At 44.2% G+C, this 26,707-nt stretch overlaps 1 protein-coding gene across 1 annotated transcript in view; it reads right to left on the reverse strand.

The window, feature by feature from the left end:
* Positions 1-4,666: 4,666 nt before the first annotated feature.
* The window catches only part of USF3 (upstream transcription factor family member 3), a gene marked incomplete at its 5' end in the record, with an annotated part of 30,572 nt that continues 8,531 nt past the window's right edge, over positions 4,667-26,707 (reverse strand). The window contains 5 exons of the mRNA XM_084289701.1: positions 4,667-15,859; positions 16,969-17,065; positions 18,569-18,651; positions 21,628-21,656; positions 23,624-23,688. Coding sequence (XP_084145827.1) covers positions 9,420-15,859; positions 16,969-17,065; positions 18,569-18,651; positions 21,628-21,656; positions 23,624-23,688 — 6,714 coding nt within the window. The 3' untranslated portion in view covers positions 4,667-9,419. The remainder of the gene's footprint in view (positions 15,860-16,968; positions 17,066-18,568; positions 18,652-21,627; positions 21,657-23,623; positions 23,689-26,707) is intronic.

Genomic DNA, 26,707 nt, shown 5'->3' on the forward strand with positions numbered 1-26,707 from the left:
GCGTGGGGGCGTCCTCGAGCCCCTGGGCTGAAGGCGCGGGACCACCGGTGCCTGTGGGGAACGGGCTTGCTTCAGTGGCCTGCAGCCCCGTGGGGGCGGAGGAGCCGGATCCCACAGCGAGCACCAAGGGGTGCTGGGGTAACCAAGGCAGGATGGGGAGGGAAGATGATGTTTGCTCCTCCGCTACCGCGCCCTCTGGGGCAAGCATGATCCAGCAGCTGCGACCAGCGCGCAGCCCTCTGTCTCGTGGGTGCAGCGGGTCCCGGAGGCAGCGAAGAGGGAGGAAACAGGAGGTGTGCCTAACACCTTTGCTTCCCTTCCTCCCTGCTGATGTGCTCGGCTTCCTCTCCGGTGAGCCTGAGAGGTGCAACCCAGCTCCTCCTGCATCGGGGCCTGCTCCCTGCAGGCTGCTGCCCTTGGAGGGTCCCTTTTGGGAGCCCAGGGGTTGGATTTGGCTTCTGTCCCACCGCCGCCCCAGCATGCAGAACTGCTGCTGGGTGAGCAAAGGATCCAAGCCCAGGTGGCAGCCGGGGACTGCTCGCTCTTCTGCGGGAGAGGCTCCTCCTGTAGCCGGTGGGGAGCGACGGTAACAAGAGGAACATGTCCAGGGGCTGCAGCGTTGGAGGTGGCTGGTGGGCTAGAGCCGCTCACCAGTGCTCTGCCAGGGGCAGAGCCTCACCTTGCTGTCGCAGCCCCTCTCACCCACACGTGTTAAACACCTCCCACCCCTTATCTGGCAGCTCCTATGCAACTGCTTGTCAGGGCGGTGGTCTCCCTACAGCACCAAACGTGCTGTGATCACGAAGGAGTGGTGAAGGCACAGCCCTGGGTGCTGTGCTCCTTGGTTCCTGCTCCATGGCCCAGCCCAGGAGCCTTGCTAAAGGGGTAGGGGGGAGTAGGGAAGCTGTCCAGCAGCCTCAGACTTTCTCTTCCTGCAAGCGTTGGGAAACTTGGCAAAGCAGGTTCCCATAATTGCCGGGGCGCAGGGGAGGTTTTGGGGACATTGGGGTTGAGCTCTTTGTCTAGAGATCTGGACCAAACTTTTACCTCCCCCATTTCTTCAACTTTTCTGCATCTGAAGTTTTTTAATGTCTTCACATTCTTGTGATCCTGAATTATCAGTTATTTAAAAGAAGAAAAGAGTGAGATGTGAATTGTTGCAGGTGTTGCATCTAAAATGTGACCTGCTTTGCTAATTTTGGATTAAAAACTATTCTTTAAGGCCTGCTGTCCTTATTTTTGTTATCTGACCTTTTGTTTTTTCCCTTGGTGTATATGCATGTATTCAGTGATGCAACGGCTCCGTTCCAGTTGTGTTTACCAAAGTAGAAGACTCTGGTAATTTCCTACTCTGAGAAGTCTGTATCTCCTAGGAAGGTTTTGGACTAACTGGTTTTTATTTTACTTTTTTTTTTTTTTTTTTAAGTTGGAGTTTGTCAAGACGGTCAATAAAATGAATGTTCCTGGCTCCCTGCTCTGCAGGTTGATCTGAATTCTTCCCGCTACAGCTCTCAGCAGCGGCAAGGGGAGTGCCTGGGGCAAGGGACACCTGCTGGCATCCTCAGGTGTCACTAAGAGCAAGCAGTGACCCTCGCAAAGTTTCCTGAGCCTCTGCTTGTTCTCTTTGCTCCAGTTAGCCCCATGAGGACAATTCAGTGGGGAACAGAGGCTCTTGTTTGGTGTGGCAGCCCCTCCTGTGGTGTGCTGAGCTGGGTTTTAACGCTTTGGGCTTGCTTTGGGCTTGCTTGCAGGCTTGCTGTGCAGATGGAGTTGTGTATTTTCAGTACTCGGAATAGGCATGAACAGGGTCAGGTTTTGCAGACCTGTTGCTAAGCGTGAGCTGCTCTTCCTTCAAGGTATCAGCGTGGGCTGCAGAAAAAAAAAGATGCCACTTGCTTTTCTCTGAGAAGCGCCTGCAGAGGAGGCTCAGGCTGAGGAGCGTCCCTGCTGTCTATCCAGCCACCCTGCAGCCTTGCCGTCTGTTCTTGGTCTAGATAAAGCGACAGAATCCAACACCAGCTACACAGGCTTGCCCGCAGCTTCTTTTTTCTTCTCCATAAGCAGAGGCTGCAGGGAAACCTGAGGTGCAATAACCCCAAATCCTTACTGCTGAGGGCAGCAAACTGGGCCACTCTGATCTGGGCTTCATAGTGGGGCTGTGGAGATCCCTCCTGCTCAGCACAGCTGTGAGCTTGCTGTACAGATGGAGACAGTTGGGTTTCTGTACCTAGAAGTGTAAGAATGTTTGGCTATATATATGCATATATATATAATGTGTGTGTATATATATATATATATATATATATAAAATACATTTTTATATGTGTGCATACACACACATTTGCAACACACGCTCTGTGCTACCCTGTCCTGCTACCCACAGATGCAGGGGCTGCTGCAGGAGCCCAGGTTCTGCACTTCCAGTTCTCTGTGCAGCGAAACCGCCGCCCGTGGCAGCAATCTCTGTGCGGCTCAGGAGGCTGAGGTGTGCAGGATGCGCTCTTCCCGGAGCTTTAAGGTCAGGCAGCAATGCTCGGTGATGGCACTGAGCGCTGCCAGCACCTTCTGTGCCCTCTCCTCTCTGCCTCTTTATTCCTGGCTCCACGAGGAGGAGCAGAGGACGGAGGCAGGGCTGCGTGGGGGCACCTGGGGGCTGTGTGAAGAAGTCACTTGGTGAGGTGAGTCAACAAGCAAGCAAGGCAGTGCTTTTGGGGCAGGACTGGAGATGTGGCAGGAGAAGGGAGAAAACTTCCTGATGGAGTCCTCACCGTGGGCCTTGCGCTGGCCATCTCCTGTTCTAGCAAGTGCCTGGAGAAGTGCAGGCCAAGCCCCGTGGGGGCCTTTGTGGTGGGTTTACACGGCTCTGTGTGGGCTACACTGCAGTGCATGGGCTAAATCCTCGATGCTGGGAGCACAGAGGGGTTGAGAACATGGCCCGTCAACACCAGCAGCTGGAGCATCACGAAGTGGGCAGCTCTGGCCAGTGCCTCCAGTGCAGTTTCTTACAAGATTTTGCAGACTCTGCCTCCCTCAGACCCCTTGAGACAGGGCTGGGCAGGGGAGTGACGTCAATTTCAGAACCTGTTGATCTTGGCAGGGTGTCAGGATCCTGCTCTTGGTGGGGCTGATCCAAAGTCCTGTTTGCTCTCTGCGCTGCTCAGCCGGGTGCAGGATGGCCTTTTGCCTGCAGGACTGCTTTAACCTGGGTTTAGCTGAGGAGAAAAAGCGGCAGCTTCGCCTCTTGTAGTCTCAGAGGTTGTTCCAAGCCTGCTCTTGTTGCTAACCAAAAAGCTGGTCATGGTCTCTGAGAGCAGAAACTGCAGTGTTGAACAGCAGTGGGAAGGGTCAGCGTAGGAGGTAGGAGAGCAGCATATGGGCTCGCTGCGCTGAGCACGGCAGGCACACAGCAAGGTGTCAGCAGCGGTGCGGGAGCGGCTGGCACAGAAGGAGCAGAAAAACAGCTAAATACAAGGAGAGGCGCCTCACGCCAAGACAGGGGGGAGGAGGAGCTGGAATCGTCTCCCTGCTGCTTCTGTGCCTATAGCTTGATGCGGCGACTTAAATTTCCTCTTGCCTTTGCCCTCCCTGCTGTCTGTTCGTGCTTCAGTTCTCTCACCTCAAACCCAGTGCTGGCAGAAGCGGCTCTGGCTCTGGCTTGGCCCCTGAGCAGCTCTGGGCCGGGCAGCCCTCAGCAGCGACAGAGCAGCTCCTGGTGCTGGTCCTGCAGCACTCACTGGTCGCGTGGTCCCTGCTTCCACTACCATGTGCTCATCCCTCCTACGCTCAGCACAAACTGCTCTGACACCTCTTGAGAAGAGGAACAAACACTTCAGTTTCCCAGTGAATCTTTTCCTTTTTTTTTTTTTTTTTCCTCCCTCGGTGAAAACCACCCTATCTGCACGGATACTGTTTTCAACAGTTGGTTATTAAATACAAACATGTGCTGATTTGCTAAGTCATGGTACAAGCATTTGCTGGTTCTGTAAGCACTACTAACTTTTGGCTTTATATATACACTTATATATTTATATATCTATCTCCTGCAACACCGTTCTCAGTGCTGCACCTGCCTTGGCCTTGAACACCTTCCTGAGCAGAAGCCAGCGCAGCGCTGTCACCGAGTCAAGTGACTTTGGGTGGTGCAGGGGAAGAACCAGCTCCAGGCAGGCTCAGCGGTGCTTTTGTACTCGCAGCACCTGTATGAGCCCGGCAGGATCGGGGCCTTTGTCCCAGAGCAGGCCTGCAAGCGTGATGGGCGGGAAGGTGCGATAAGGCACTGATGACTGCCACCTGTGCAGGGCCAATATTTGCTTTGCGTTATTTAGATTGAGTACACATTTCTTCTGGATCACATAGTTTTATATATATCCAAATAAAGTGGCACATCATTCCCGTATACTTACTGAATATGGATTGATGGAAAAGCATAACTAAATTCCTACTCTCAAAGCAAAACTTTATTTTTACTTACCTTGAAAGCCTTCCATCTCACTTCATTTTTATTTTTTACACAGGGAAAGAAGCTGCACCAGAAAAGAACCCAGTACTCAGAGAACGTTTTTCCTTTTTTTTTAATAAAATACTATCATGTTCATATCTATACAAATAATTATTACAGCTATTAAACAAAGTATTACATTTAACAATAGAAATCTCAGAACTCTGAACAAGGTCATGGTTTGGGATATTTACACCCAAATGCAACACATTTGTAAAAAGATGTCAAAATAAACAGAACAAGATCTTATTTACAATTGCAAGGTGATGTTCCTATTCATTCATTATATATTCTACTGCGGATTTCCTTTTTCCATTACAAAATAGTAAGGACGTTCCAGTGGCGCTGTATCCAAGTAATTTACAGCTGTATAAAACAGGAGCACAGCAGAAAATTCTGGACTGAATATAAATAATTTACATTGTGGAGGGCAACAGCATCTTTGATTAATCTCCTCTGGCAAAATCCATCTTTGCTTTCCTTCTCACAGTGAGCAGGCAGGAACAGGGGTACAACCACTGCTGTCTCGGCTGTTTCACATTTGTGATCGCTGCAACTGCACAGCATATTGCAAACCTGGAACCTGCTTGTAAAAATTGTTAGGTTTCTTCTGAAATTATCGTACAAAAACTGGTATCAGCAACTAATAATGGCTTTTATGGAACTAAGTAAGGATTCTTAGCAGAGAGAAGACTTTCGTATCATCGTGACCAAACATTTCTGGTAAATCACTGCTTCACAGGATAATTTGCTCTCAGTGTAACAAGTGGGAATGAAGCGTCGGTCTTAGCTCTAACTGAGGACAGCAGAGGGAGGCAGCGTGAGGCTGAAGGCAGAGCTGCGTGCAAACCTGCGTCTGCACGGGCATGCCTGTCCTCACAGCTGCTGGCAGTGCTGGGTCGGCGGCAGTGGGAGAAAGGAAAACAAGAGGAAAGGAATGAATGAATGAAGTCCTGGAGCCAGGGCTGCACAAGTACCTCTGAACAAGGTGAAAAAGAGACCAGGAGATCAGAAATAACAAAGTGACGCCCTTTGCAGTCGCCCTGCCGAACGATTTGTTTCTGCAACAGCACTGGTGACTGACTGCAGCAGCAGCGCAGCTTTAAAGTGCCGTATGCAAGCTGTGCAAACCCGTGGCGGCCCCAGCACAGGGAGTTTCTCTTCAGAGAGGTGCTCTGCCCCCGGGCAGCAGTGCTGTGGCTGCAGGAGATACCAGACACACTCCGGTACGGCTCACACACACCCTCAAGTCATTTCCACATTTCCTTAGCTGCGCTTAAATGAGCTCCTCTCTCTCAATCAGACTCACAGCAGTGTTAATACATTACTGGTTTATTGCCTGCTTTCAGCTTAATCTGATCCTGCTCGTATTCACCCAGGTTTCTTAAGGGATTAATCAAGGATTACATGAAAATACCCGCAACTCAGCCCTCTGCCCGTTTGCTATTTTTGTTGAACTCGTTTAGGACAAGCTGAAAGCCACAACGCCTGTCCACTGTGGCAGTCCCACCCCGGAGGTAGTTCTGAACATTTCCCTTTCGCTACTATATTGTTAAATTAACCGATACGGAGTATTTTTCCTCTCTTCAAATACAAAGCAACCCCCCACTTAGAGTAAGCAGCCTTCAGAAAGATCCAGTGGAACCGTTCTGGAAGAGACAATTCCACTCTCAGAACAATAAATTACAATTAAAACCACGAAATCTTTTCCAAATATATTTTTAAAAACAAGAGGACTTTAAAATACCAAGTCATTATTCTTGGCATGATGGAAGTTTGCTGAATAAAATGCATTTGCCTATAGAATTCCTATGACAACAAGTAGAGCAATTATTTCATCAGCAAAACTTACAGAAGCTCCTTTTTCACACGCTTTTTTTCCCAAAAAAGGGCATGGTCTGAGGTAAGGTAAGCCTTCCTTAAAATTTCATCAACCTGATACCTAGAAACAGTTTCAATGTTAGGGGAAGGGGAAAAAGAAAAATATTCTTTCAGCTCAACAGTGAAGACGCTCCACTCGCTCCTCATGCTGAGAGCAAAGCCCTCGGAAAGGGCCAGCGCTCAGACAGCTGAAGCACCAAGGTGCCAAAGTCCTGAACTACAGAAAAAATGCAAGAAGCTGAGTTGTGGCCTGGTCCATGTGGAAAGGCGGGGGTAATCAGTTTGCAGTGAAGAGGAAAACCAAAGCAATTCCATAATTAAAAGCTAACAGAAGTACCTAACATCTCGTTTGCTCTCATTTGATGCAAAATATCCAGCCCATCAAACGTCAAACCTACAGGCAGGCGAGCACCAATGTGAGAAGCTGAGCTCCATGGCAAGCCCACAAGTCACTCTCAAAGCAGGGCACCCGGCCAGACAGAGCAAAAACCAGCCCCAGCTGCCAATTAGCCCAAAGCACCACACATCAGAGCCAATTTCTCTTGAATTAAATTGATTTGAATGCCAGTCAACAGTGAAAATAATAGAATCTGGGGGGGGGGGGAAGAATAGACAACACAAGGTGCAATCCTCTAGAGAAGAATGAAGGTGATACAGTGATTAGTTTTGAGCCACACACCAGCAAACTGTGCAGTTGCTGCAAAATCACAGTCCTTACACCACTGAGATGCCTCCGTGGTAATGGCCTGCGCTACAGGTGTCCTGGGAATAAGATTGCTTTTTTGGTCATCTTTGGAAACAGAAACGGGGCACACGAATGTTACTGATGCAGTTACTGCCTGTTCAGAAAACAATGTACACCTTAAAAAACAAACAAAAAACCAACACAAGCAATATGTTCTATACCGAATACTCATGATCGCATTAAACCTTGATACAAGACCAATGAAATTAATTGTGAAATCAACATGAAGGAACAAAGATATCCAGGCAAGCTTACAGGCTCTCTCCAGTTTTGAAAGACATCATGGAGCAGGGGAGCTTTCCCAGCAGAGGACACTAATGCAGTACGACGTGGGTGATGAGCAGGATTAACATCTTTAAGTAAAGTCCCTAAACCAGGGCTTAACTTCTCACATCTTGAAAGCCAAATATGCTTACTCATAACAAATGCCACTTCATGAGAATAAGAATGGCTCAGACCAAACACAGACCTGCAGTTTGCCCGCTCAGCTCTGAGGACTGGCAGTCATTCCTGAGGCTACGGCTCTGCATGGAGCACACGCTGCTGGTCTGAGGCAAGTGCAGAAAAGCAGGCGTGCTCTGAAGTAAAATAAAGGTTCCATCAGTTAGCTCTAATAAACACAAAAATAGTGAAGCACCACTTACGTTTAGTGTCCTAAAGATATTCCTCATCTGAATTAAAAGGTGATCCCCGATTGGAAGCAGAACCGTTTCACTTAGCTTTGCAGGAAAACATCATACCCCAGGTTATAAGAAAGGAGACATCACCAGGATGGACTACAGCCTGTTTTGCCCAATTCTTTTTTATGCTAAAGCCTGCCAGCCGGGTGTGGGAAGATTGCATATGAGGAAACCTGAAGCTACCATGCTATTTGAAGAATATAGTCGGAAATGGTATTTCCACACACTTAAAAAACGTATTTGTGCCTTAAAAAAAAAAAATCACACTGTAGAGCCATTAAATAAATTAACCTTACCTAGTTTTTCCCTTTCCATTCAATGAAATAGGATCAAAATCTGTGGAAGCATACTGGAGACTTGGCTAGCGCACACACATTCGTTGCATCCCTCATGCACGCACAAACACGTCCCCCCTTCCTCACAATGCTCAAACCACGTCTTCCTGGTATGCAATATTTCAATCTTGACACGTTCGTGTTCCTCCTTCACCCACAGTCATACGGGTTTAGACAAAAGGTGCATTCAAGTGCAAAGTACTGATATTAAATTAGGCCCCGACGCTGTCGGCAATGTTAAGGAGCTGCTGTGCCCACGAGGATCCCCATTAATTTTGTGGGGTGCCGTGGGCACAGTGCTCCTCCCATGTGCTGTCCAATAGGGCTGACACTCCTAGAAACCAGAAAGCTGGTGTTTGAGCATGGGCCAAAAGAGGAGATGGGGGGAAAAAAAAAAAAAGACATTAAGAAGGTGCTAAACAAGGTTCAAGAAACACCCTGAGGTAACTTGCAGCATATGAACAATGAAATGGCAACAAAGAGGGCTGCTGTCTCTGCTGACTACCCCAGGAGGGGTAGTAAGCTGCATTAAAATGTTGACCAAGTTCAGCAGTAACAGATGCCATTCCTAAAACAGATCCAAATAAATTTTGTCTTAGAAACGCAAAGTCATGCTTTAAAGAAATCTCAATTTTCTAAACCAGTATTTTTAATTGCTGACCATAGAGACACAGTAATTTTTGCCAGGTAAAGTCAGCCTTAAATCACGTGTATGTGACAAGCTTCAAGAGACAAAAGCTGCACAACGAATGGCTTTATCAAATAATGCTGGATTAACACAGACTTGACTTGTTATGAGGCTCCTGAAAATATTTTACAAAGGAAGAAGAGAAACCCAAGCCACTTCAAGTTCGTCTATAGTTTTAGGTAAACACATCACAATTAAAATGAAATCTGTAGCATTTTTTCCTCTCTCTCGTTCGGATGTTCTCACTTCTTTCTTTACATCCAAGTACTACTGAGGGTGGCGATTATCCCGGGACAATCAGCCATCAGACTCGATTGTTGTAAAATCAACAATCAATATTTGCACAGCTCTAAATGTTGCATTCTTACCGTTTTCTTGTAAGTAAGCATTGCTATAGGCACTGGTGCTTTAAAGTTAGTAAGGTGGGTGGAAATACAGTGTGTATATAAATACAAAACGTACCCATATACATACATTTAGGCAAATAAACAGTGATGCTATGAATGGGCTCTTCAGGGATGCCAGTAAGATCCGTTTTCTTTTCCTTAAATATATAAACAACGCATCAGACTAGAAGTCAGTCGATCAGTCTTCATACAGCTGAACTGCAATCGTGACCTAGAATATGGCTTATATTGTGGGCAGGTCGGTTCGAGGACTGCTTGGAAGAATCTGAAGCAGATGTGTTTGTAATGGAAAGCAAAGGCGACATTGCTGAACCATCTGGAGGAAGAGCTGTGGCTATTTCTGGGAACAAAGACGTCAAGTTAAAATTGGATAAGTGTGACGTGTTGGTCATGTGCATCGGCGGCATATCTGGAAGCAAAGGAAAACTCGGCTGAGCAAAACCAACAGGCCGGGGAGGGGACAGAATGGATCCAAACCGATTGTTCAAACCTCCGCTGCTTGGCTTTTCTGTGCTCGGATTAGGGAACATTTGATTGGGGAAGTAAGGGATAGAAATGTCATTGGAAAGAGTGGGATGGGCGGGGGAGTACGGCGGGTAGAAGGACGGCAGCGTGTTTTGAGGATCAACCGGGATTAGGGCTGGCGTCCGAGTGGCACTAGGCTGGGTAACGGGTGGGATGAAAGAGGCGTTGGCGTTTATTGGCGGGTTCATGCCACCCTCTGGAATAAAAGGGAAGCCAAAGTTCTGGGAGAGCGTGTGTTGGTCGGGGGCTGCGTTATCGTTAGACACCTGGGAGCCATCCGACATAAAGCGGACGATGCTTCCTCTTTTTTCTATCGCAGACTGCTGGCGCCCGAGGATCATACTGCCACTGGTAGACAGGGGAAGATGGGGAAGACTAGGGTCAAAGACATTCCCGTGTCTTTGATTTCCAGACCGGTTCCTTTCGGGCTGACGTATTTTAGAGCCTCCGTTATCTTGCAGGGGATGCCTGGACCGTTGAGTAACTGAAGAATTTGGCTGACGAACGGATGGTTGCCCTTGTTCACCATTTCCATGAGAAACTGCAGGGTGAGGGTGAGTGGGCCTCACGACGCCATGCATGTTGCTAGAAACTGGCGTATTCATGTGACTCTTTGTCCCATGGCTCTCGGTCATCCTCATGGGATTGGACTTCTGTACGGAAATGTTTGGGCTTGTATTTCGACCCTGAATGTCTCCTGAGGAAGAAGAACTCGAGAAAGGAATATTTAAAGAACTGTTCCTTGTGTTAATTGAACCGATAGACATGTCACAGCTTTCCCTGGTCTGACCGTCACCATCCCTTCGGATGTGGACGCTCTCTCGTGCCGGGGGGCAGCTGTACTCGATCGTGGAGGACGCGCCGCACTGCGTATTCCTCTGATGCTCTGGGAGGGATCTTTGGCTTCCGCTAACTTGGTCTCCGAGGTGAGGGGCAAGTAAACTCTGCATAAAACTTTGGTGGCATGTGTTTTCATTTTCCCTTGATGGAAGGGTATTTCCTGTTGGAATACCCTGCACTGGCGGGTAAGGCAACCTCTTCTGTCTTTCGATGGACGGCCCGGTATTTTGACCAATTCGGAAAGCTTGCGACTGCATGCCCCTGAGGGATGGCACAGAATTACCAATTTCGCTGTTCCTTGAGGCCTGTACGTCAAAATTGCCTGTTGGTTGTTGATTGGGTCCTGCTGGCTTAAAGGTCTGACAATCAGACAGCCGTTGCACATCTGAGCCAACCGTATGATCGACAGATATACGGCCCTGCATATTATGAATGACCAACCCTTTATTCCTAGAAACATCGAGATAGCTTCTCATTTCGAGCTGGTCAGGAACTCTAGGGCCTTGAAGAGAGATTCCTATTCTCTGCTCTGAATTAGAGGGTGTCTTCCCAATGAGTGCTTCAGCAGAATAGCTGGAGACCCTGTTTCTCTCCTGCCTGTGAGGAGTGCAAGTCATATCCGATGGCCTGGTTACGATACTTGCCTGGGACACCATTTGCTGCTCTAAGCCCCTCGAGGTCATAAGCCTCTGCATCTGATTATGCCCTGATACATGTTCAGAAGCTGAACCTTGCTGTCTGCTGCTAACATCTTGTTGCTGTTGATGCATAATTTCCTGGTTTATATGGCTCTGAGGGTGGCTGTGATGGTTTCTGCTTGTTGCGGGATTTTCACAGTTCTTTTCAGGCTGGGAAGCTCCAAAGTGCTGCTGCATCTGCTGCTGCATTTGCTGGTGGTGAGGATGAGGCTGACCACCTTTTTGCCGCGTCTGATCACTCCCATGGTGTTTCTGCTGTAGAGAAAGTTGCGTGGCTTGGCTTCCCTGGATAAGATTTCGTTTCTTTTGCATTTGCACCTCCTGCTGTATTGTTCGCTGCTGGTGGACACCGTGGGGCTGAGAGTGGACTGAGTTTTCCCCGTGAGTGACATGGTGCTGCAGCTGGTACAAGTGGTGCCTTTCTCTTAACTGCCCAGCCTGCTGCTGTTTTAAGTAGGGATGATTACTGTGGAGATGAGATATGCCTTGAGAGGGACCGTGCTGAATCGGCTGCAAGTGCTGCCCTGCTTGACCTTGCTGTTCTGAAATCGATGTTTGAGAGTTGCACTGGACTTCAGTTTGTCGCAAAGCTGGCGTTACGAAGTTGCTGTTTGATGGGAATAACCTGCTAAGGCCATCCGTGTGCCCTTGATTGCTCACCGATGGCACTGAATTTGATGAGTTAGGAGGAATCTGACTGACCAGCATCTGCGTTTGATCAGCAATGCTCTCCGGTGTTCGGTTCATCAGCGCCATCCCTTCGAGCCTTAGAGGTGCTGTCTGGCACTGCTTTTGCCTCTTTGCTGTGGAGAGCAGAAGGTCGTCTTGCACAGCCCGCTTGGCGGAGTCCTTGCGACCTTCGTGGCCTTGCTGCTTTAAGTGCGATTCCTGCAGCTGGGGGGCCTGCATGGTGTTTGCCCTGATAGCATTCAGTTGCTCCTGAGCATATTCATTCATCATAGCTGGTCCCGGAGACTGGTTGACATACGAACTAGATGGGAGGGAGAGGCTCACCGTTGCAGGAACACTTGGTGGCTCTGAAGGCTGGGATAAACTTGGGCAACTCACAAGGGGATGGACAATGCGGCTCTGGTGTATGAGATTATTCACGCTTAAACTGGTTATGCTTGGTGACTGGGAGGCTGAAATCTGCAAAGAAGTGTTTGAGGTCTCCACACCTCCTACGGAACAGCTTGGTTTTTCAACTTGTCTATCAACGTTTGCTTGCACCGTATCCTGAGCACTGAATTTGTTGGATGCTGTCTCTAATGGCCCTGCATTGCTTTCTTTCGCTGGTAAAGGTTTGAAAGTCGCTTGCTCTCTCTCCAAAGATGAAACCTCAGTTGACTTAGGGATGGCATCCCTCATGTTAACTTGCATTCCTCCTCCACCTTTCTCAAGGTTTTCTTGATCAAAAATAGCTCTTGCTGCAAGAGCTACGATGTCGGGTTGTTCTGAAAACGTGCAGTTGTTACACGTACTGGTTGATGTGCTGCTCGTAACATCTTCTCTGGTGGTATCTGGCAACATCGACGCCACTGAGAAGCCTCGACTGCTACCAGAGCTGGTGGACATTGGGGAGTCTGCCTGCCTGCTGGCAATGAGGGAAGCACTAACTACTTCCTGATCAGAAATGCAGGTGTGATGCTGGGAGAGAGAATCTCCCTCCGAGTTCATTAACAGAAGTTCCTGTTTCTCAGGCAAATCAACATTTGATTCTGCTGATTTTGAGTTTTCCATGGGAAAATTAGAATGTTCCCCATGAACGGTAAAAGAAGAGTTTTTTTCCTCAGCTGTTCTTTCTTTTGTGAGATCGGACAGCATTTTGGTTAGACCCTGCCCCTCTAACAAGTCCGCATCTTGCATTATAATTGAAGAATCCTGCGCAACAGTGCAGGACTCTGAAATTGCTCCTGCCTTGGAAGTGTGATCTGCTGCGCTGCTCTGTGCTGCTGCCATCCCAGCAACCTGAGGATTTGTCACATGTGCTTCAGTACGAGAGGTCGTTAAGGTGCCAGGGGGTTCACAGGGTGCAGAAGCCTCTGACAAGGCAGAAGCAGCGGCTGGATTGCTCTGAGACCGACACACCTGCGGGAGAGGAGCAGCATCTTTGGCAGCCGGCGGGTCTGGCACCAATGGTTCGGACACCGTGGGCTGCAGGGGCGAGGATGCAGGCAGCTCTGGCACAGGGCAGGATCCTGCCACCTGCTCAGAGCACGCAGGCTCTTTGGAATGACACTCAGCAACACTTGGTGCTGCCACACCGCTCGCCTGCGACGTAGCCAAAGCTTGCGATGCTGCCGGAGTGGTTTCAGGCAGCCCCTCACTGTTTGCAAGCTTTGCTGCAGTTTCCACAGGAGCACAGTCTACCTTCCCCGCATCTTTGCAAGGAATCGCTGGACAGGACACTTTACTGTTGGCTGCCACGGGTTTTTTAGTACTTGGCTTTTTGTTTGTCCTTTTTGATTTTGTATTAGCTGGCAAGCCAGCAGCAGCTTTTTTGGGGGAAGCGTTTATTGAATTAGATGCGCTAGCTAAGACTGAACCCTCTGCAGATATTGCAGACGCCACCGAAGTTGGTAACGACACGCAGTTAACCGTGGCGATCTGGTTATGGACAGTCGTGGGATTGGCAGGGTGGCTGAGAGACAAGTGTAAGCAGCTTTGTCCGGCCATTTGTGATATGCTTTGATTGAGGTTAGCTAAAGCACCAAATGTATTGAGGGCAACGTTGGTGTTTGGATCTTCGCTGGTGGTGGGTTGAATAATTTGCATAGGGGCTTGGTTGGCAGCTCCAGATGAAGACATCACGGGCTGCAATGCAAAAAGCTGCCCGTTCAATGAGATAGTTTGAGGATGCTGCTGATTTGACATCGTAACTGAAAATGTTTGTGTAGAGCTAGAAGATGGCAAAGAGGATGGTCTTGGTAATATATGGACAAGGTGTTTCCCCCCAAAAGTCTGTGGAAGAGGGGCATTTTGTACGGAGTTGCTAGAGTTTGCGATCGCAGCAGGCCCATTCATGGGAACTCTTACAGAAGCAGAAGGCTGGGCAGAGAGGAGAGGAAGCGGATTCTGACTAGCAGCTTGTATAATTACAATTTGTTGACTGACATTTTGGCTAGGGACTTCTGCTCTCACGATTGGAGGGCACGGCGTGGTGTTTGGAGGCTGGAGAATTATGACATTCTGGTTGGCTGGTGCTCCTGTTACGGCTGACGCAACTGGCTGCGCCATCTGAATCACCTGCATAGCTGAATTCAGTGGAAGGATATTTCCTGCAGCCTGAGTTTTAACCTGTGGCTGGCTGATTAATGGCTGCATAGGTAAGGACGGACACGAGGGCAAGGTAACTACGATTTGTTCAGCTGCCTGCACGTCTCCAGGCAGAGAAGTACTTAGACTAATGCTTGTAGTCAAAGGCCTGCTGTGAGCAGGAGATACAGTACCAGCGCCGTTACCGGGCTCATTCAGGAGCGCAGTCATCATGCTGGATGGTGTTTGGCTTAGTGGCTGAACCGTATTGCCTGCTAGCTGCAAAGTTGTCCACGTGGTCTGTGTGTTTCCAGCTGAAGGCATGCGTGTAAGGCTACTCATGTTTTTCAAGTCTGAAGTGCCAACGCCTGTAGAGCCTGAAAAAGACCAGCAGTTCTCTAGGGGACTGGCAGGCAGAGTGCTTATTGCCGTTACAGCCTTAATTCCTTCTGCTGCAGAAGTCATGGGCATTCCAGCACTACTTACCAAGTCTGTACTTTTGAGGACATTGACAGAGGAAAAGCTATCTGTACTAGACAGTCTCACAGACGGCATGCAACCTGTGTCACTGGTTGAAATTACACAGCTTTCTTGAAATTCATTCCTAGAATTGGGTGTTTTTGAGCAGGTTGCATTCACCTGTTGAACTTGAGAGGCTTCCGTGGAGGCACTGGAAGGAAGGCTGATTCCCTGCAGGAGTGTTTTCTTCATTAATTTCGGGCACCCCTCATCATTTTTACTTTTGGGGAGATTTTGATCATTCTGTGATGTATTACTTAGAGAACGCTGGAGTTCCTGTTCTGTTCCAGATTGAGAAGTGCTCTGTGAGGTGGCTGTAACAAGCACACCTTGCTCATTCTCTAGGGTGGAAAGCTCAAGAACGTTCCCTGCTGGGACTGGCTGAGCGGGTGCCAGCGGAGAAACCGTACTCTGAGACCGTGGCTTGTTTTCTGCAGGGTAAATACCAGAAATTGTCACAGGAGTCACTAAGTTGCAAGTTCTCTGAACTGGCACAACATTGGCTGTTTGCTTTTGTAAATTATGACTAACGTTAAACGTTATTCCCTGGACAGATGCTCCCTGGTTATTTCCATTGGGTTGACTCCCATTTGAATAGACGATGATGTTCTTTTGAACCTGATCACCAGGAATAACAACCGAAACCTTTGCATTTTTGAGATTCCCCTTCCAGTGGATCGTAGGGTCGTCATACAGGCAAATATCATTTGCTTTCAGTAGTTCTATATATCTCCCGTTCTCCTTCTGAAGTTCATCCAATTGTTTCCGGAGTTTTTTTATCTCTTCAGCTGCAAAACAGTGAGAGCAATCCGTTACTTCAGCACCTGTACAAATACCAGGTAATACTACCATGTGATTTGGAGAGTAAGTTCTATGCAATATTGAAATACATCACTAGCAATGTATGGATAATAATAATAACCTCAAATGGTTTAAATAATGTAAATTAAGAGTATCCTGGTAAACCCTTCAATTGATCAGGAAAGTAATGAAAGCCACAGAATACTCCACTACCAATAGTTAAGTATGTTAATTAGTTTAAAAAAAAAAACACAGATGAAACTGAACACTAATCATTTAATTACCAATTGAAAAACAAACATGGTGAGCTATCTTTTTTTTTTTTTTTCTCCCTGATCCTTTGCAGGCACTAAAATTAGTTTTATTGAATCGGTAATCTCATGACCTTCCAGGACACTAAGTTTCATTATGTACGAAAATGATATGCAAAACTAAATACAATGTGCTTTTGTAAAGCCACAAAAAACAGCACCTGGAAGTCAGCTCACCTATCTAGGAAAATCAACTACGCTTGTCAAATGCAATTACATCAACAAGATGAACAATTTAATAGAATTCTATTCTATGTGGAGAAATAAAAACTACAAACCACAACATTAGCTCTGAGATTATTTCTGTCACATCTCCGTCACTGTATTTTTATGCATCTGTTAAATAAGAATTTATATTATGTATTATATTTTTATAGATTGCTACTACTTTCAAAGTATTTGGAAGGAGAAAAAAAGAATATGCTTGAAGGAAACCCCGTTTTTCCAAAGAAAAAAATCTAGCAGTGTCAGAAATTGGTCTGCGTGTTACAGTAGAATACATGGGGATGGAATCTGCTAGATGATACTGCATTACCTGTGAGCTCTTTACTTTACATCACAATACAATTGCTTTATATCTCATAGCTATGTACAAGAACATGCACTTGGGCTTTTCTTCACTTCTTGTTTCAAGTTATTCTAAGTGGATGTATTTTTCCTGCATGCATGTCTTGGGATTCATCAAGTCTTTTGAGTCCCTGGCTTTGTTGTCAGCCAATACTAACAGACACGCATTGGAAAGAAGTGACAGAAATTCTAAAGCCTCCAGTGAAATCTTTATTTACCCTGTTCGTTGTTCCCTCCATTTAACAGAAGTTCATCGTTCTGTCTTTTCATTTCTGTTATATACTTAAAGGCTTGGTCCAGGATCATGTTCTTGCTCTTTAAAAGGAAAAACAAAGAAAAAATTAGGAGAAACCTCATCATTATTGGATCTACCAATAACAGATCTTGTAACTATTCCAACAGTCTTCATTTAAAAAAAAAAAAAGAGTGATTCTCTGAACATTTTTTTTGTTGTTCTTTGTTTATTAAAAGATGAACCAGAAATTTCATGGGTGATACTGACCTTAAAATGCTCTGAGTTTTTAAAGAACTAAATATTTCATGACGGAGCTGAAATTTTCTGATGCCAAAACCTAAATACTAAGCCACAGAATCCAAGCAGCAAGCATCGTTATTGTTCACTAATAAACATATACACGACTCAAAATTTCCAGGACACGGCTTCATACATATTTTATTAGAAAAGAAGCAATCACAGAACAATTATCCAGGGAAGCATTTGCATAATTTTGAAACTAATATACCGGATACTATGGGATGAATAAACATACCATAACCCTTCCACCATCTTCTTTTTGTAAGATAATGTTCATTCTGCCTGCTAAACTTCTCATTCATTTTTCTGTTTCTTTCTTGTTCTGCTGTTCTGTAGTAATAGTCTCTGCTGTAGATTGTTGTGTCTGGGAAAAGATGCTTCTGTGCATCAGCCTTTGTCATTGTGTCTTTTCATCTCTCACAAGGACACTGTCTTACCTCACTATTAGCATCTGACTTTCAGAATTGCTTTCATCTCATTATACCGAAGACTACAGAAAGAAATGTACATGCAATTCAATTTATATCTTGGGACATTAAGCGATCACCAGCAAAGGGCAGAGGAGGGACTGGAGAATGACCTGAAAAATGATTTTTCTTAACCCATAGTTTTCACCAGTTGAGCATTGCAAAGACCACATTAAGCAGTAGAAAACAACTTGACAAACAGGAGCTGCACAATCCAACCAGCAACCTATCGGCCAGATTCAACCTACTTCTGTCCATCCTGCCACCCTTTCATCGGAGGAGAGGGTGAGCAGCTATTTGGTCAACACAGGAAAGGCAGCAGCTGAAATAGGTTTTTTATCTTCTGTTGTTAGTAATGTTCAGGCGCCTTTAATGAGAACTTTGGGAAGCTGTGGATCAGACAGACAGGCAGACATCGGCAGGATGACTAGATGGCTACAGGCAAATGAGTCTGTCTCATGCCTTCTGAAAAATACCGCAAATGTGAATCAAAGAGAAAGTTGGTTGGTCACATGTCCAACTCATTCCTTCAACAGTTATGTGCAACACCTTCAGATATGAAGCTCAAAGTCTGTACAACTGCATTAATGTGGCCCTGTATTTCCAAAAAGGAAGTCTATTACATATCGTTGTTTTTTTGTTATTTGTTTTTTTTTTAATAGTACTAAGAACTAATAAGATTTCAAGCACGTTAATTCAGACAGTTCTGTGATCTTTGTGAGATAAATAGCGAAATAAGTATTTATACTTCTATGGACAAGGAAACACACAAGCATTTTACAGGAAACTTCTATGTACCTCTGAATGAACACTTACCTGCTTGAGTGCTGGAGAGCAGGGAATGAGTTCTCCAATTCTGTTTATCCCTGCATTAATCTTCTTTTTTCGATGTCTCTCCACTAAATAAAGATAATACACACTTTGTCATCTAGTTGGACAAGTCAACAGCAGGACAATACCAACGTAAGGGCTCGTAAATATATTATTTCCTGAGCTATTGGGACCTTAATAATATGGTAGGGTAAAAAAATCCTCTAAAGTAAAGCTCAGTTATTGAATTAGCATTCAATGACACTAAGAGCTGTAATGTAAGAAGCAGTATCTTTAAAAGGTGGGGATGTTCAGGACCCCTTTGTGGAAAAAGCAGAGCTATTGCAACTCATAATTCAGGTTTTGATAATGCTTTTTAGCTGATTTCTATGAAACCCTTTTCACAAGGCAGACAGAGTAACTATGCATACAGAAAACAAATGAAACAAGATTATTTAAAGAATCAGTTGCAGGTTTAGGAACAAAATGTGTGTCTCTTAAATCCTAAGGTGAAGTTTAGCACCAAAAGAGAGATTTTTTTTTTTTTTTTATCAGATTTGAATGTTAAATTCATATTGATGTAGCAGCCAACACAGAATCTAGCTCCAGCTCTAGGCACTATCAGTTTCTCATTTTTATGTTCAAAGCTATAACTGCTGTGCAAGTTCTAATTATAATTGGGACTAAGGAAAATATTTAATAAACAATATTTCCGGCAAATTACCTATTTAGAGAAGGTCGTTTAAATTACAGTCCTCTAGTAACATCATTTAATTCTTCATGAGGCCTAGACACTGTTGCAAAAAGGGTCTACACTACATATCTAGTACCTCTGGGCTTTTTTTTTTTTCCAGATAGTATTAATCTCTGTCTTCCTCCATTGTCAGTTTCTTTCCAATATAGTTCAGTCTTATGTAAGTTTTTGTTGTTTTTTCTTTTTGAGATTTCTACGTTTTCTCTGCAAGCTCTTTTTACACAAGAGCCTGAATAAAGTTCTGTCATAGCTCTGTCAAGATTTGAAGCAATGTGTCATTCACTGTGCCTTATGTTTTGTACAGCAGGGCTGTTTTAATGGCATACAGAAACATACAGTAACCCAAAGGTTACTGTACTGTATGATCCTTGGGAATTTGTTTTTGTATCTCTTACTGTTCTTTATACATACAGATACCCAAAGGTTACTGTACATTTTCTACAGGTGAAACAATGCTTTACTTTGTGCTCCTTTACCAAGGATATACTGATTTAAGCAGTTTTATTTCAGCAGTCTGTCACTTCAATTTACATTTTTCAAATTACTGAAGTTTTTATTTATTATTGTTATTTCAGGGCAGACTGAAAGGTGTTCACAGAGACAGGCCTAGATACACTAAATGCTATTCTAATACAGCAAGATAAAGGGTCCTCTGCAAGAAATTCATGATGTAAAACAAAGACAAAGTCTGATGGGGGGGGAAAATAAAAAGCATTGCCCCAAGTCTCCATTTAGAAAGGAACTGAAGCACATGGGAATCTGTCTCATACACCTCATTTAAAGTATATCCACAAGGTGTCCTCTCTGCTCTGAGGACTAAGTCACTTGCCAGACATAAGGCAGGGGCAATGTTTGAACATCATTGCACTTCTTCCCAGTTCTAACATGTCTACAGCAAAAGGCTACCCTCATTTAGAACAAATGAACAACAGACTCCTTAAAGACATTTCTCCTTAAAGAAATAAAAACTGATCAAATCAGTTACTCTGAACTAAAGCTGCATTTCACACTATTATTTAAAGCCAAGGCAGACATTTGCATTCAGCTTTTAAAGAAATCCTATAGCCTACCTTCTAAAGCAATTTAACAGCTCTGAAGAGTTAAGCCTGTAATTTTTACATAATGTTATCCAATTACACCATATACGGATTTAAAAGCTCATTAATGGATGCCAGTTTCACCAGTATTCCTAGTGGTCAGTCATACAAGAGCAGCTATATAGACATTAAAACCCATGATCCTTGGGAATTTGTTTTTGTATCTCTTACTGTTCTTTATACATACAGATACCACAGTGGTTGTGAAGTGCTAGTCCTTTGTTTTGATAGTATTATCTGCTCTACTCAGATTGTCCAGATATTAATGACTAAGCAAGCTACAGGGTTGGAGGGAGCTGGTCCCCACATCTTGCAGAGTTCAGCCCAGAAGATGAAGACTTTGGAAAGCTATCAGCAAGCAAAACAGGAACTGAGAATTAGAATGAGTTTGGCAATCTTAAAAGTAGGCTTGATAAGATTATTGCCTAATACTTCTTAATCCTTAAGAAATTGGCCGCACCCTGGGTACAGCCCTACAAGCTTTATGTTCCACGGCTTCCACATGGAAACTGCTCAGTGCTTTTTCCATTTGAGTTTGTAAAGACCACACATTTGTATTGTTTAATGAAGGGAGGACCAGATTCAGAGCCTAGCATTTCTTATCTATATAGATGAATCTGTCAGACTCTTCTGAAGCCTTTCTGCTGATACCTATCAAATGACACTGAAGCTAAAATCTGACAGAGACAAAAGGCTGCATGCTGTGCGAGGGAAGTAAGTCCTAAAACATACAGATGGTATTCACACAGAATTGCTGGTGGGTGCCCAAGGGACAGGTTGTAGAAGTATTTCTAATCCATGTAGCCTGTAAAGCTCTTGGATGAGATACCTCTCTCTGATTTGCTTAAGTGTTTACCTCTGTCTTAAATGAGGTGATAATTATTTGTAAGTGAATGCCTGTGCATTCATTTTCCTTTATAACTGAACAGAGATTGTTCACTTTTTAGTTTAATAGCAATGGTAAGATTGGGTACATGGTCGTACTTTCACACTTGGACATGTTGTGTGGAAAACAGCAACCTGGAGACCAATCAAGAGGCCCTTATGCACAGGTATTCTAAGCAGGACCACAGAAAGATGCTTTTGTTAGGGTGGCTTTTTTTTTTTAATGTAATAAACTCCTATGAGGGGACCTTCTCCATGCAAAGTATGTTCTAATAGTTCAAAGAATATGTGCTTATTTCTAGACCAAAACCCAAAAATCATGTTCCTACCTGCGTTATGTGTCTCCCGGTTTTTCTTTCTGTTAAGCATAAAGGGAAAACAGTGATATGAAACAGAGGGAAAAAAATCTGCATACAAATGAATTTCTCTCATTTTCTTATTTCAATTACAGTTAAAAATACTGAATATTGTATTCTGCTCTGAACAAGAACACAGCAGAAGTTACACTCAAAAGGATTGGTATTAGACATTGGTACTAAACAGTTTCTAACAAAAAAATCATTAGTGTTCAGACTTAAATCAATTCCAGCAAAACAGCATACTGTAATACTCAATTTGGTTATTGTTACCTATTTACAGGACAGAGCAGAATTTTTATGGTTTTGTTCAGCAGGAACTATTACACTATCCAATGTTCAATAAAGCTAATTATTTAAAAAAAAAAAAAAAAAAGCATTAATTTTGAGCAACAGGAATGCTGTTTGTTTGAAACATTGCTTTTACATTCACAGAATCAATGAAACAGGAGAAAAAATTACCGCACAAGTTGATTCTTTCAGATCTGTTACCTTCAGATATCATACCTTCTAGTATGAAATGTTTCCCTTGTGTGAGAAGCCTGAATTACTGTTCTTCTGCAACTTTTCCTCTTTACTGCCTCAAAATTCTGTCTATGCTTTTGGGGTGTGAGGGTTGTCTTTATTTTCATATGTTCATCTGGGCTTTCTGGACCAACAGCAACAAGCAGGATCACTGTGCAAAGCCTCAAATTGCTTTGCTTGAAGTCAGTAAATCCTAAACACGTACTCTCCATACAAAAATCGAATGTAGCTTATTCATGCAGTAAGGCAAATACTTTCAGGAAATCTACTAAAGCAAGCACATGTCTTATGGAAAAAGAAATGTTTCATTAAAAAAAAAAAAAATCAAAAGTATTTCTGTCCAGCAGCGCCCTCTTAGTCTAGTTGCAAGAAGTGGAATGGCATTTTCTGCTCTCCACTCACTGTTAAAGCATAGTCCAGACGTAACAAGGAATCTGAAGTGAGAAGGCAAGATCTATGTGGATGACACGTGTGATTATTATCAGCCACGTACCCTTTTGTGCTTTGAGTTGGCATCTGTTTATGGTAACTCACCAAAAGCAGTGTGTAACTCAGACAACCTTTACAAGACAGTGCTGTTACTGCAGATGGCTGTATCTGGAGACATTTGCTAAGAAATCATGCCAGAAGATGAACATCTTAAAGTCAAATAAATGCCACTGAAGCCTGCACATCTGTTCTACAGCTACTCAAGAAGAGACGAATCTTCTGTTCATTGAAAATATGCACCACCAGAACTGAAATGCATGCAGGAGATCATTGTTTTCTTAATTTACAATAAAGTACAATTTTCCCACTTATATACAAAACAATCATCTGTCATTCTTACCATAAGACATATTCTACAAGGCTAGGTAGTATAAGATGGATGCTGTTACTAGGGAATGAAGGGCTGCCCTGCCACATCAAGTGTTAGATCAATCACCTACTACACAGGAATGAAGACTTGGGGAGGTTGTAATGAACTTTGAGTCCCTTTGTTAGAAATTTTGGTTATAGACTTGCTAGTCAACCTGTGGGTGTGTTTTGATTTCCAGCAGAGATTTGAGAAGATTTAAGATAGAGATAATAACTTGTCTATCAAAATGAGCACAGTGTTCCCCCAACACCTGCAAGGAGTCTCTGCAATAATACAGGCTGCAGTCTAACCTAGGTGGTGACGCAGTCTTACACATGCATCTGGGTAGTTTGTGTGATAAAGAAACTCCTTTGCCTTGGTGGCCAAGGTAGACACACCTGACAAATAACTCACCATAGACAGGGGAAGAGCAAGAGGCAGGTTTGTAGCCATAGTTCCCTGACTTTTGGATCAATCCTGGTCAACCCTCAGAGCTTCTCATTAATACCCTTATTACCCCATAAAAACGTTTGGCTAGAAATTTTGTCATTGCAATATGACCACAGACTACAGAACCACACAAATCGTTTTTCCACAGAAACTCACCGATGTTGCTTCTTAGTAGGTGTCTCATTCTCTGTCATCTCTGGCATGGTTTCAGAGAAGAGAGCCTGAAGAAAATTGGGGAAGGAATTAACGATAACTGCACTCTACAGACTTCTTAGCACACATTCGTTACACCATTTTGCCTTTGACCACAAGGATAGGGCCACACTACACAGTACAAAGAAGTCTATCAGCTTGCTGTGGAGGGGCTAGTCATGTGAGCACTAAAAATTAAGTACATTACCTATACAGATGCTGTATGAACTGCTGCTGTCTATGAAGAACTGGTTTCTAATCAGTTAATTTAAACTAAACTAAAAAACAAACAAACAAACAAACAAAAAAAACTATAATCCCAACTACTTAAAGAAAGCAAAAAGGAAAATTAGAATATATGATTTTTTGTTTGCTTTTTTGAATGGGAGGAGGTACAGCTGATCTTTGTCTTTTTCATCAACACTTCCTAGCTGAATAGGCTTTCAATTCCCAGTTCTAAATGAAGTTGGAATGCTAAGCAAAATACAAACCACAATGAGGACATTAATTATTAGACTGTTTAATAGCACACTAATGAGATGACCTCATAATGCAGAAAGTCACAACACTTGCTTGTTACTGAGTTAGTGTACAGTTTAGAACAGACCAAACCAATACCCTCTGTTCATGTTTTCAGATACATAAAATTCAGTTAAAAATAAAGTTATGTAATTAAGTTATAGGTGATGACTGAGTACGTTGCACCTGTGCTCAGCCTGAGCACATAAGTAGCCTGTATTAAGACAAACAAAAATATGTCAAAAAGAAAACAGAAGGTTAAATGAGTGATGAACGATCCCATTTCTACTAGAGCAAGGAGCTTTATAGACCAAGTAACATGAAGCATACTGTAGATGACACCAGGGGATTTTTTTATTTTATTTTTGACAAGACAGAGGTCTGTATTTAGCTTCATGCTTCTGCTCATTCTCTCGCCAGCCAACTTGTTCTTGCAACTCTTCCCATGGGCCCACAGACTCCTGGTGGCTTCACCTCTCCCTGGCTCCTCCTGGAAAGCCCATCGCCTTCTTTTACCAGGCTTTGTATCTTTAGGGCGTTTTGTTTGTCTGCTTGCTTGTTTTTACTGTAAGGAAGCGCGGGTAGGTTCTAATACAACTTCCAACATCAAGCTGTTCTTCAGTAAACCGAGTCTACCATTACTGACACAGACCTTCAAAAGATGAGGAAAAAAAAATCCCTGTGGACTAGGAACCCAGCCACCTACAGAGCTCCCAAAACACTGAAGCACACAATTTGGAAGGGAGTATGCATGCATGTATGTGTAAAGTTCACAGAAATATTCCTCATTGGGCCAGAGCAGAACTTGGGAGTTGCTCTCCAGTATGGGAGTGTTCAGTATGGGTGTTTTCAACACCTTTAAAAGTTGAACGTGGCACTCTCACTCAGTAAACCTTAACTGATGAACATTGCAGCTGATGCCATTGACCACACTGTCTCTTATTTAAGCACTGTATCTATTCCTAGGAAGACAGAGGAAAAGTTGGCGAATCACGAAATAAAACAAACAGGCAGTACTCTGCAGATCGATCCAGCTCAGGAAACACAAAGTGCGTGAAGGTTTCAAGAACCTAAGTCAGCCCTTCCACCCGACACAAGAGCACGCACACCAACACAAAGTTAGACGCAGTGCTGTGCAGGATGAGTTACAGCACTACACCACTCCGCTGGGCACTGTGTACAGCCTAGCTGAGGCAAAACTCACCTCACCCACAGGGAGCACAGCACTACCTACTCCTATTTCTTGACAGGCTTTGCTTTCTCCATTCTCACCAGCCACGCTCTGCCTAAGGTGTGAGAAAAACTGAGAGTTAATGTAGTCTCTTATTGTGGGAGAAAGTAGTGGTGCGACTTCAGCACTTCATTCACTCTCTTATAGATTACCTTGTGATACTATCTTAAAAACAGATTTCTTCTCTTTAAATTAATTTAAGCTAAACCCATTTAATTGAATTCACTAACAATTTTGGCTTTGTTTATGTATAAAAAGACTAGTCCAGTTGGTATCTCAGGTCCTTCAAGTTACTGAAAATTTGGCTAGAAAACCCAGCTCCACACTCGAGACATTTATAACTTCTCCCCTGAGGTGATGGTCAGCAGTCCTTGCACACATCCTAGCTGCAATCATTGTACCAGGCAGGTGGGGCCACACTAAATGATGAAGGGATTAACTGGGAGAGTTTAGCAGATGTCCAATCCTGATTATAAAAGTAAAACTGGTCAGACCCCAGGCATCTTTTACACTGCTGGCCACCAGAGAGGTGCTCACATACACATTGCAGGATTGAGGTCTGCACACCTCATTTCAGCGTTTGATGTTTCAGTTGTGTAATAGCAGAACAGCAAAATCTATTGTCACTGAAGCCATCAGAAAAGGCATGAGAAGCAGACTCGTTGGCTGGCGATGCTACGCTCTTGTCTGTCCATCTTTAAGACAGCACCTCGTGTACCAGGTGAACTCACTAGGCAAGAGGGCACAGGGGGCATTCAATTTAGCATATGCTGTGCTGTTTCTATGCAGTGGGTTAAATATGTGGGCAACAGAGTGTGTGGATGTAGTTCTGGTACTGAAAAGCTCACAAACAAACATTGTGTTTAGAAGATGGAAGACACTGATTGCATCCTGTGGTAGTCATGCACCTTGTTCCTTGACTTTTCTGCAGCTATCTGTAAGGGTAGAGCTGGCATCTGTTATTGGACATTACTAGACCATGTCAAGTACTCTAGAAGTGAGAAAAAAAAGATGAAATACATCTCCATTTTGGTGAGTTTAACATTTTTAAAAGACTAAGTATTTACCAAGTAGCTCTTTTTATTTTTTTTTCAAATTTATACAATTTCAGAACCAAAGAAATATTTCTGAAGTACAGTGTATCTAAAGCAGAAAGCATTAATGTGAATTTAGATGGCCAGTTACTGTGCGAGGCTACAGATAAAGCACAGATGTGTCCGAGCTAATGGGTATAAAAACAACCAACCCTCTCCCAAACCAGATCACATCCTATTTTCATCTTCTCTCCATGCTGTCAC

This window comes from Netta rufina (genome assembly GCF_964035555.1).
Source record: "Netta rufina genome assembly, chromosome: 1".
NCBI classification, from domain to species: domain Eukaryota; kingdom Metazoa; phylum Chordata; class Aves; order Anseriformes; family Anatidae; genus Netta; species Netta rufina.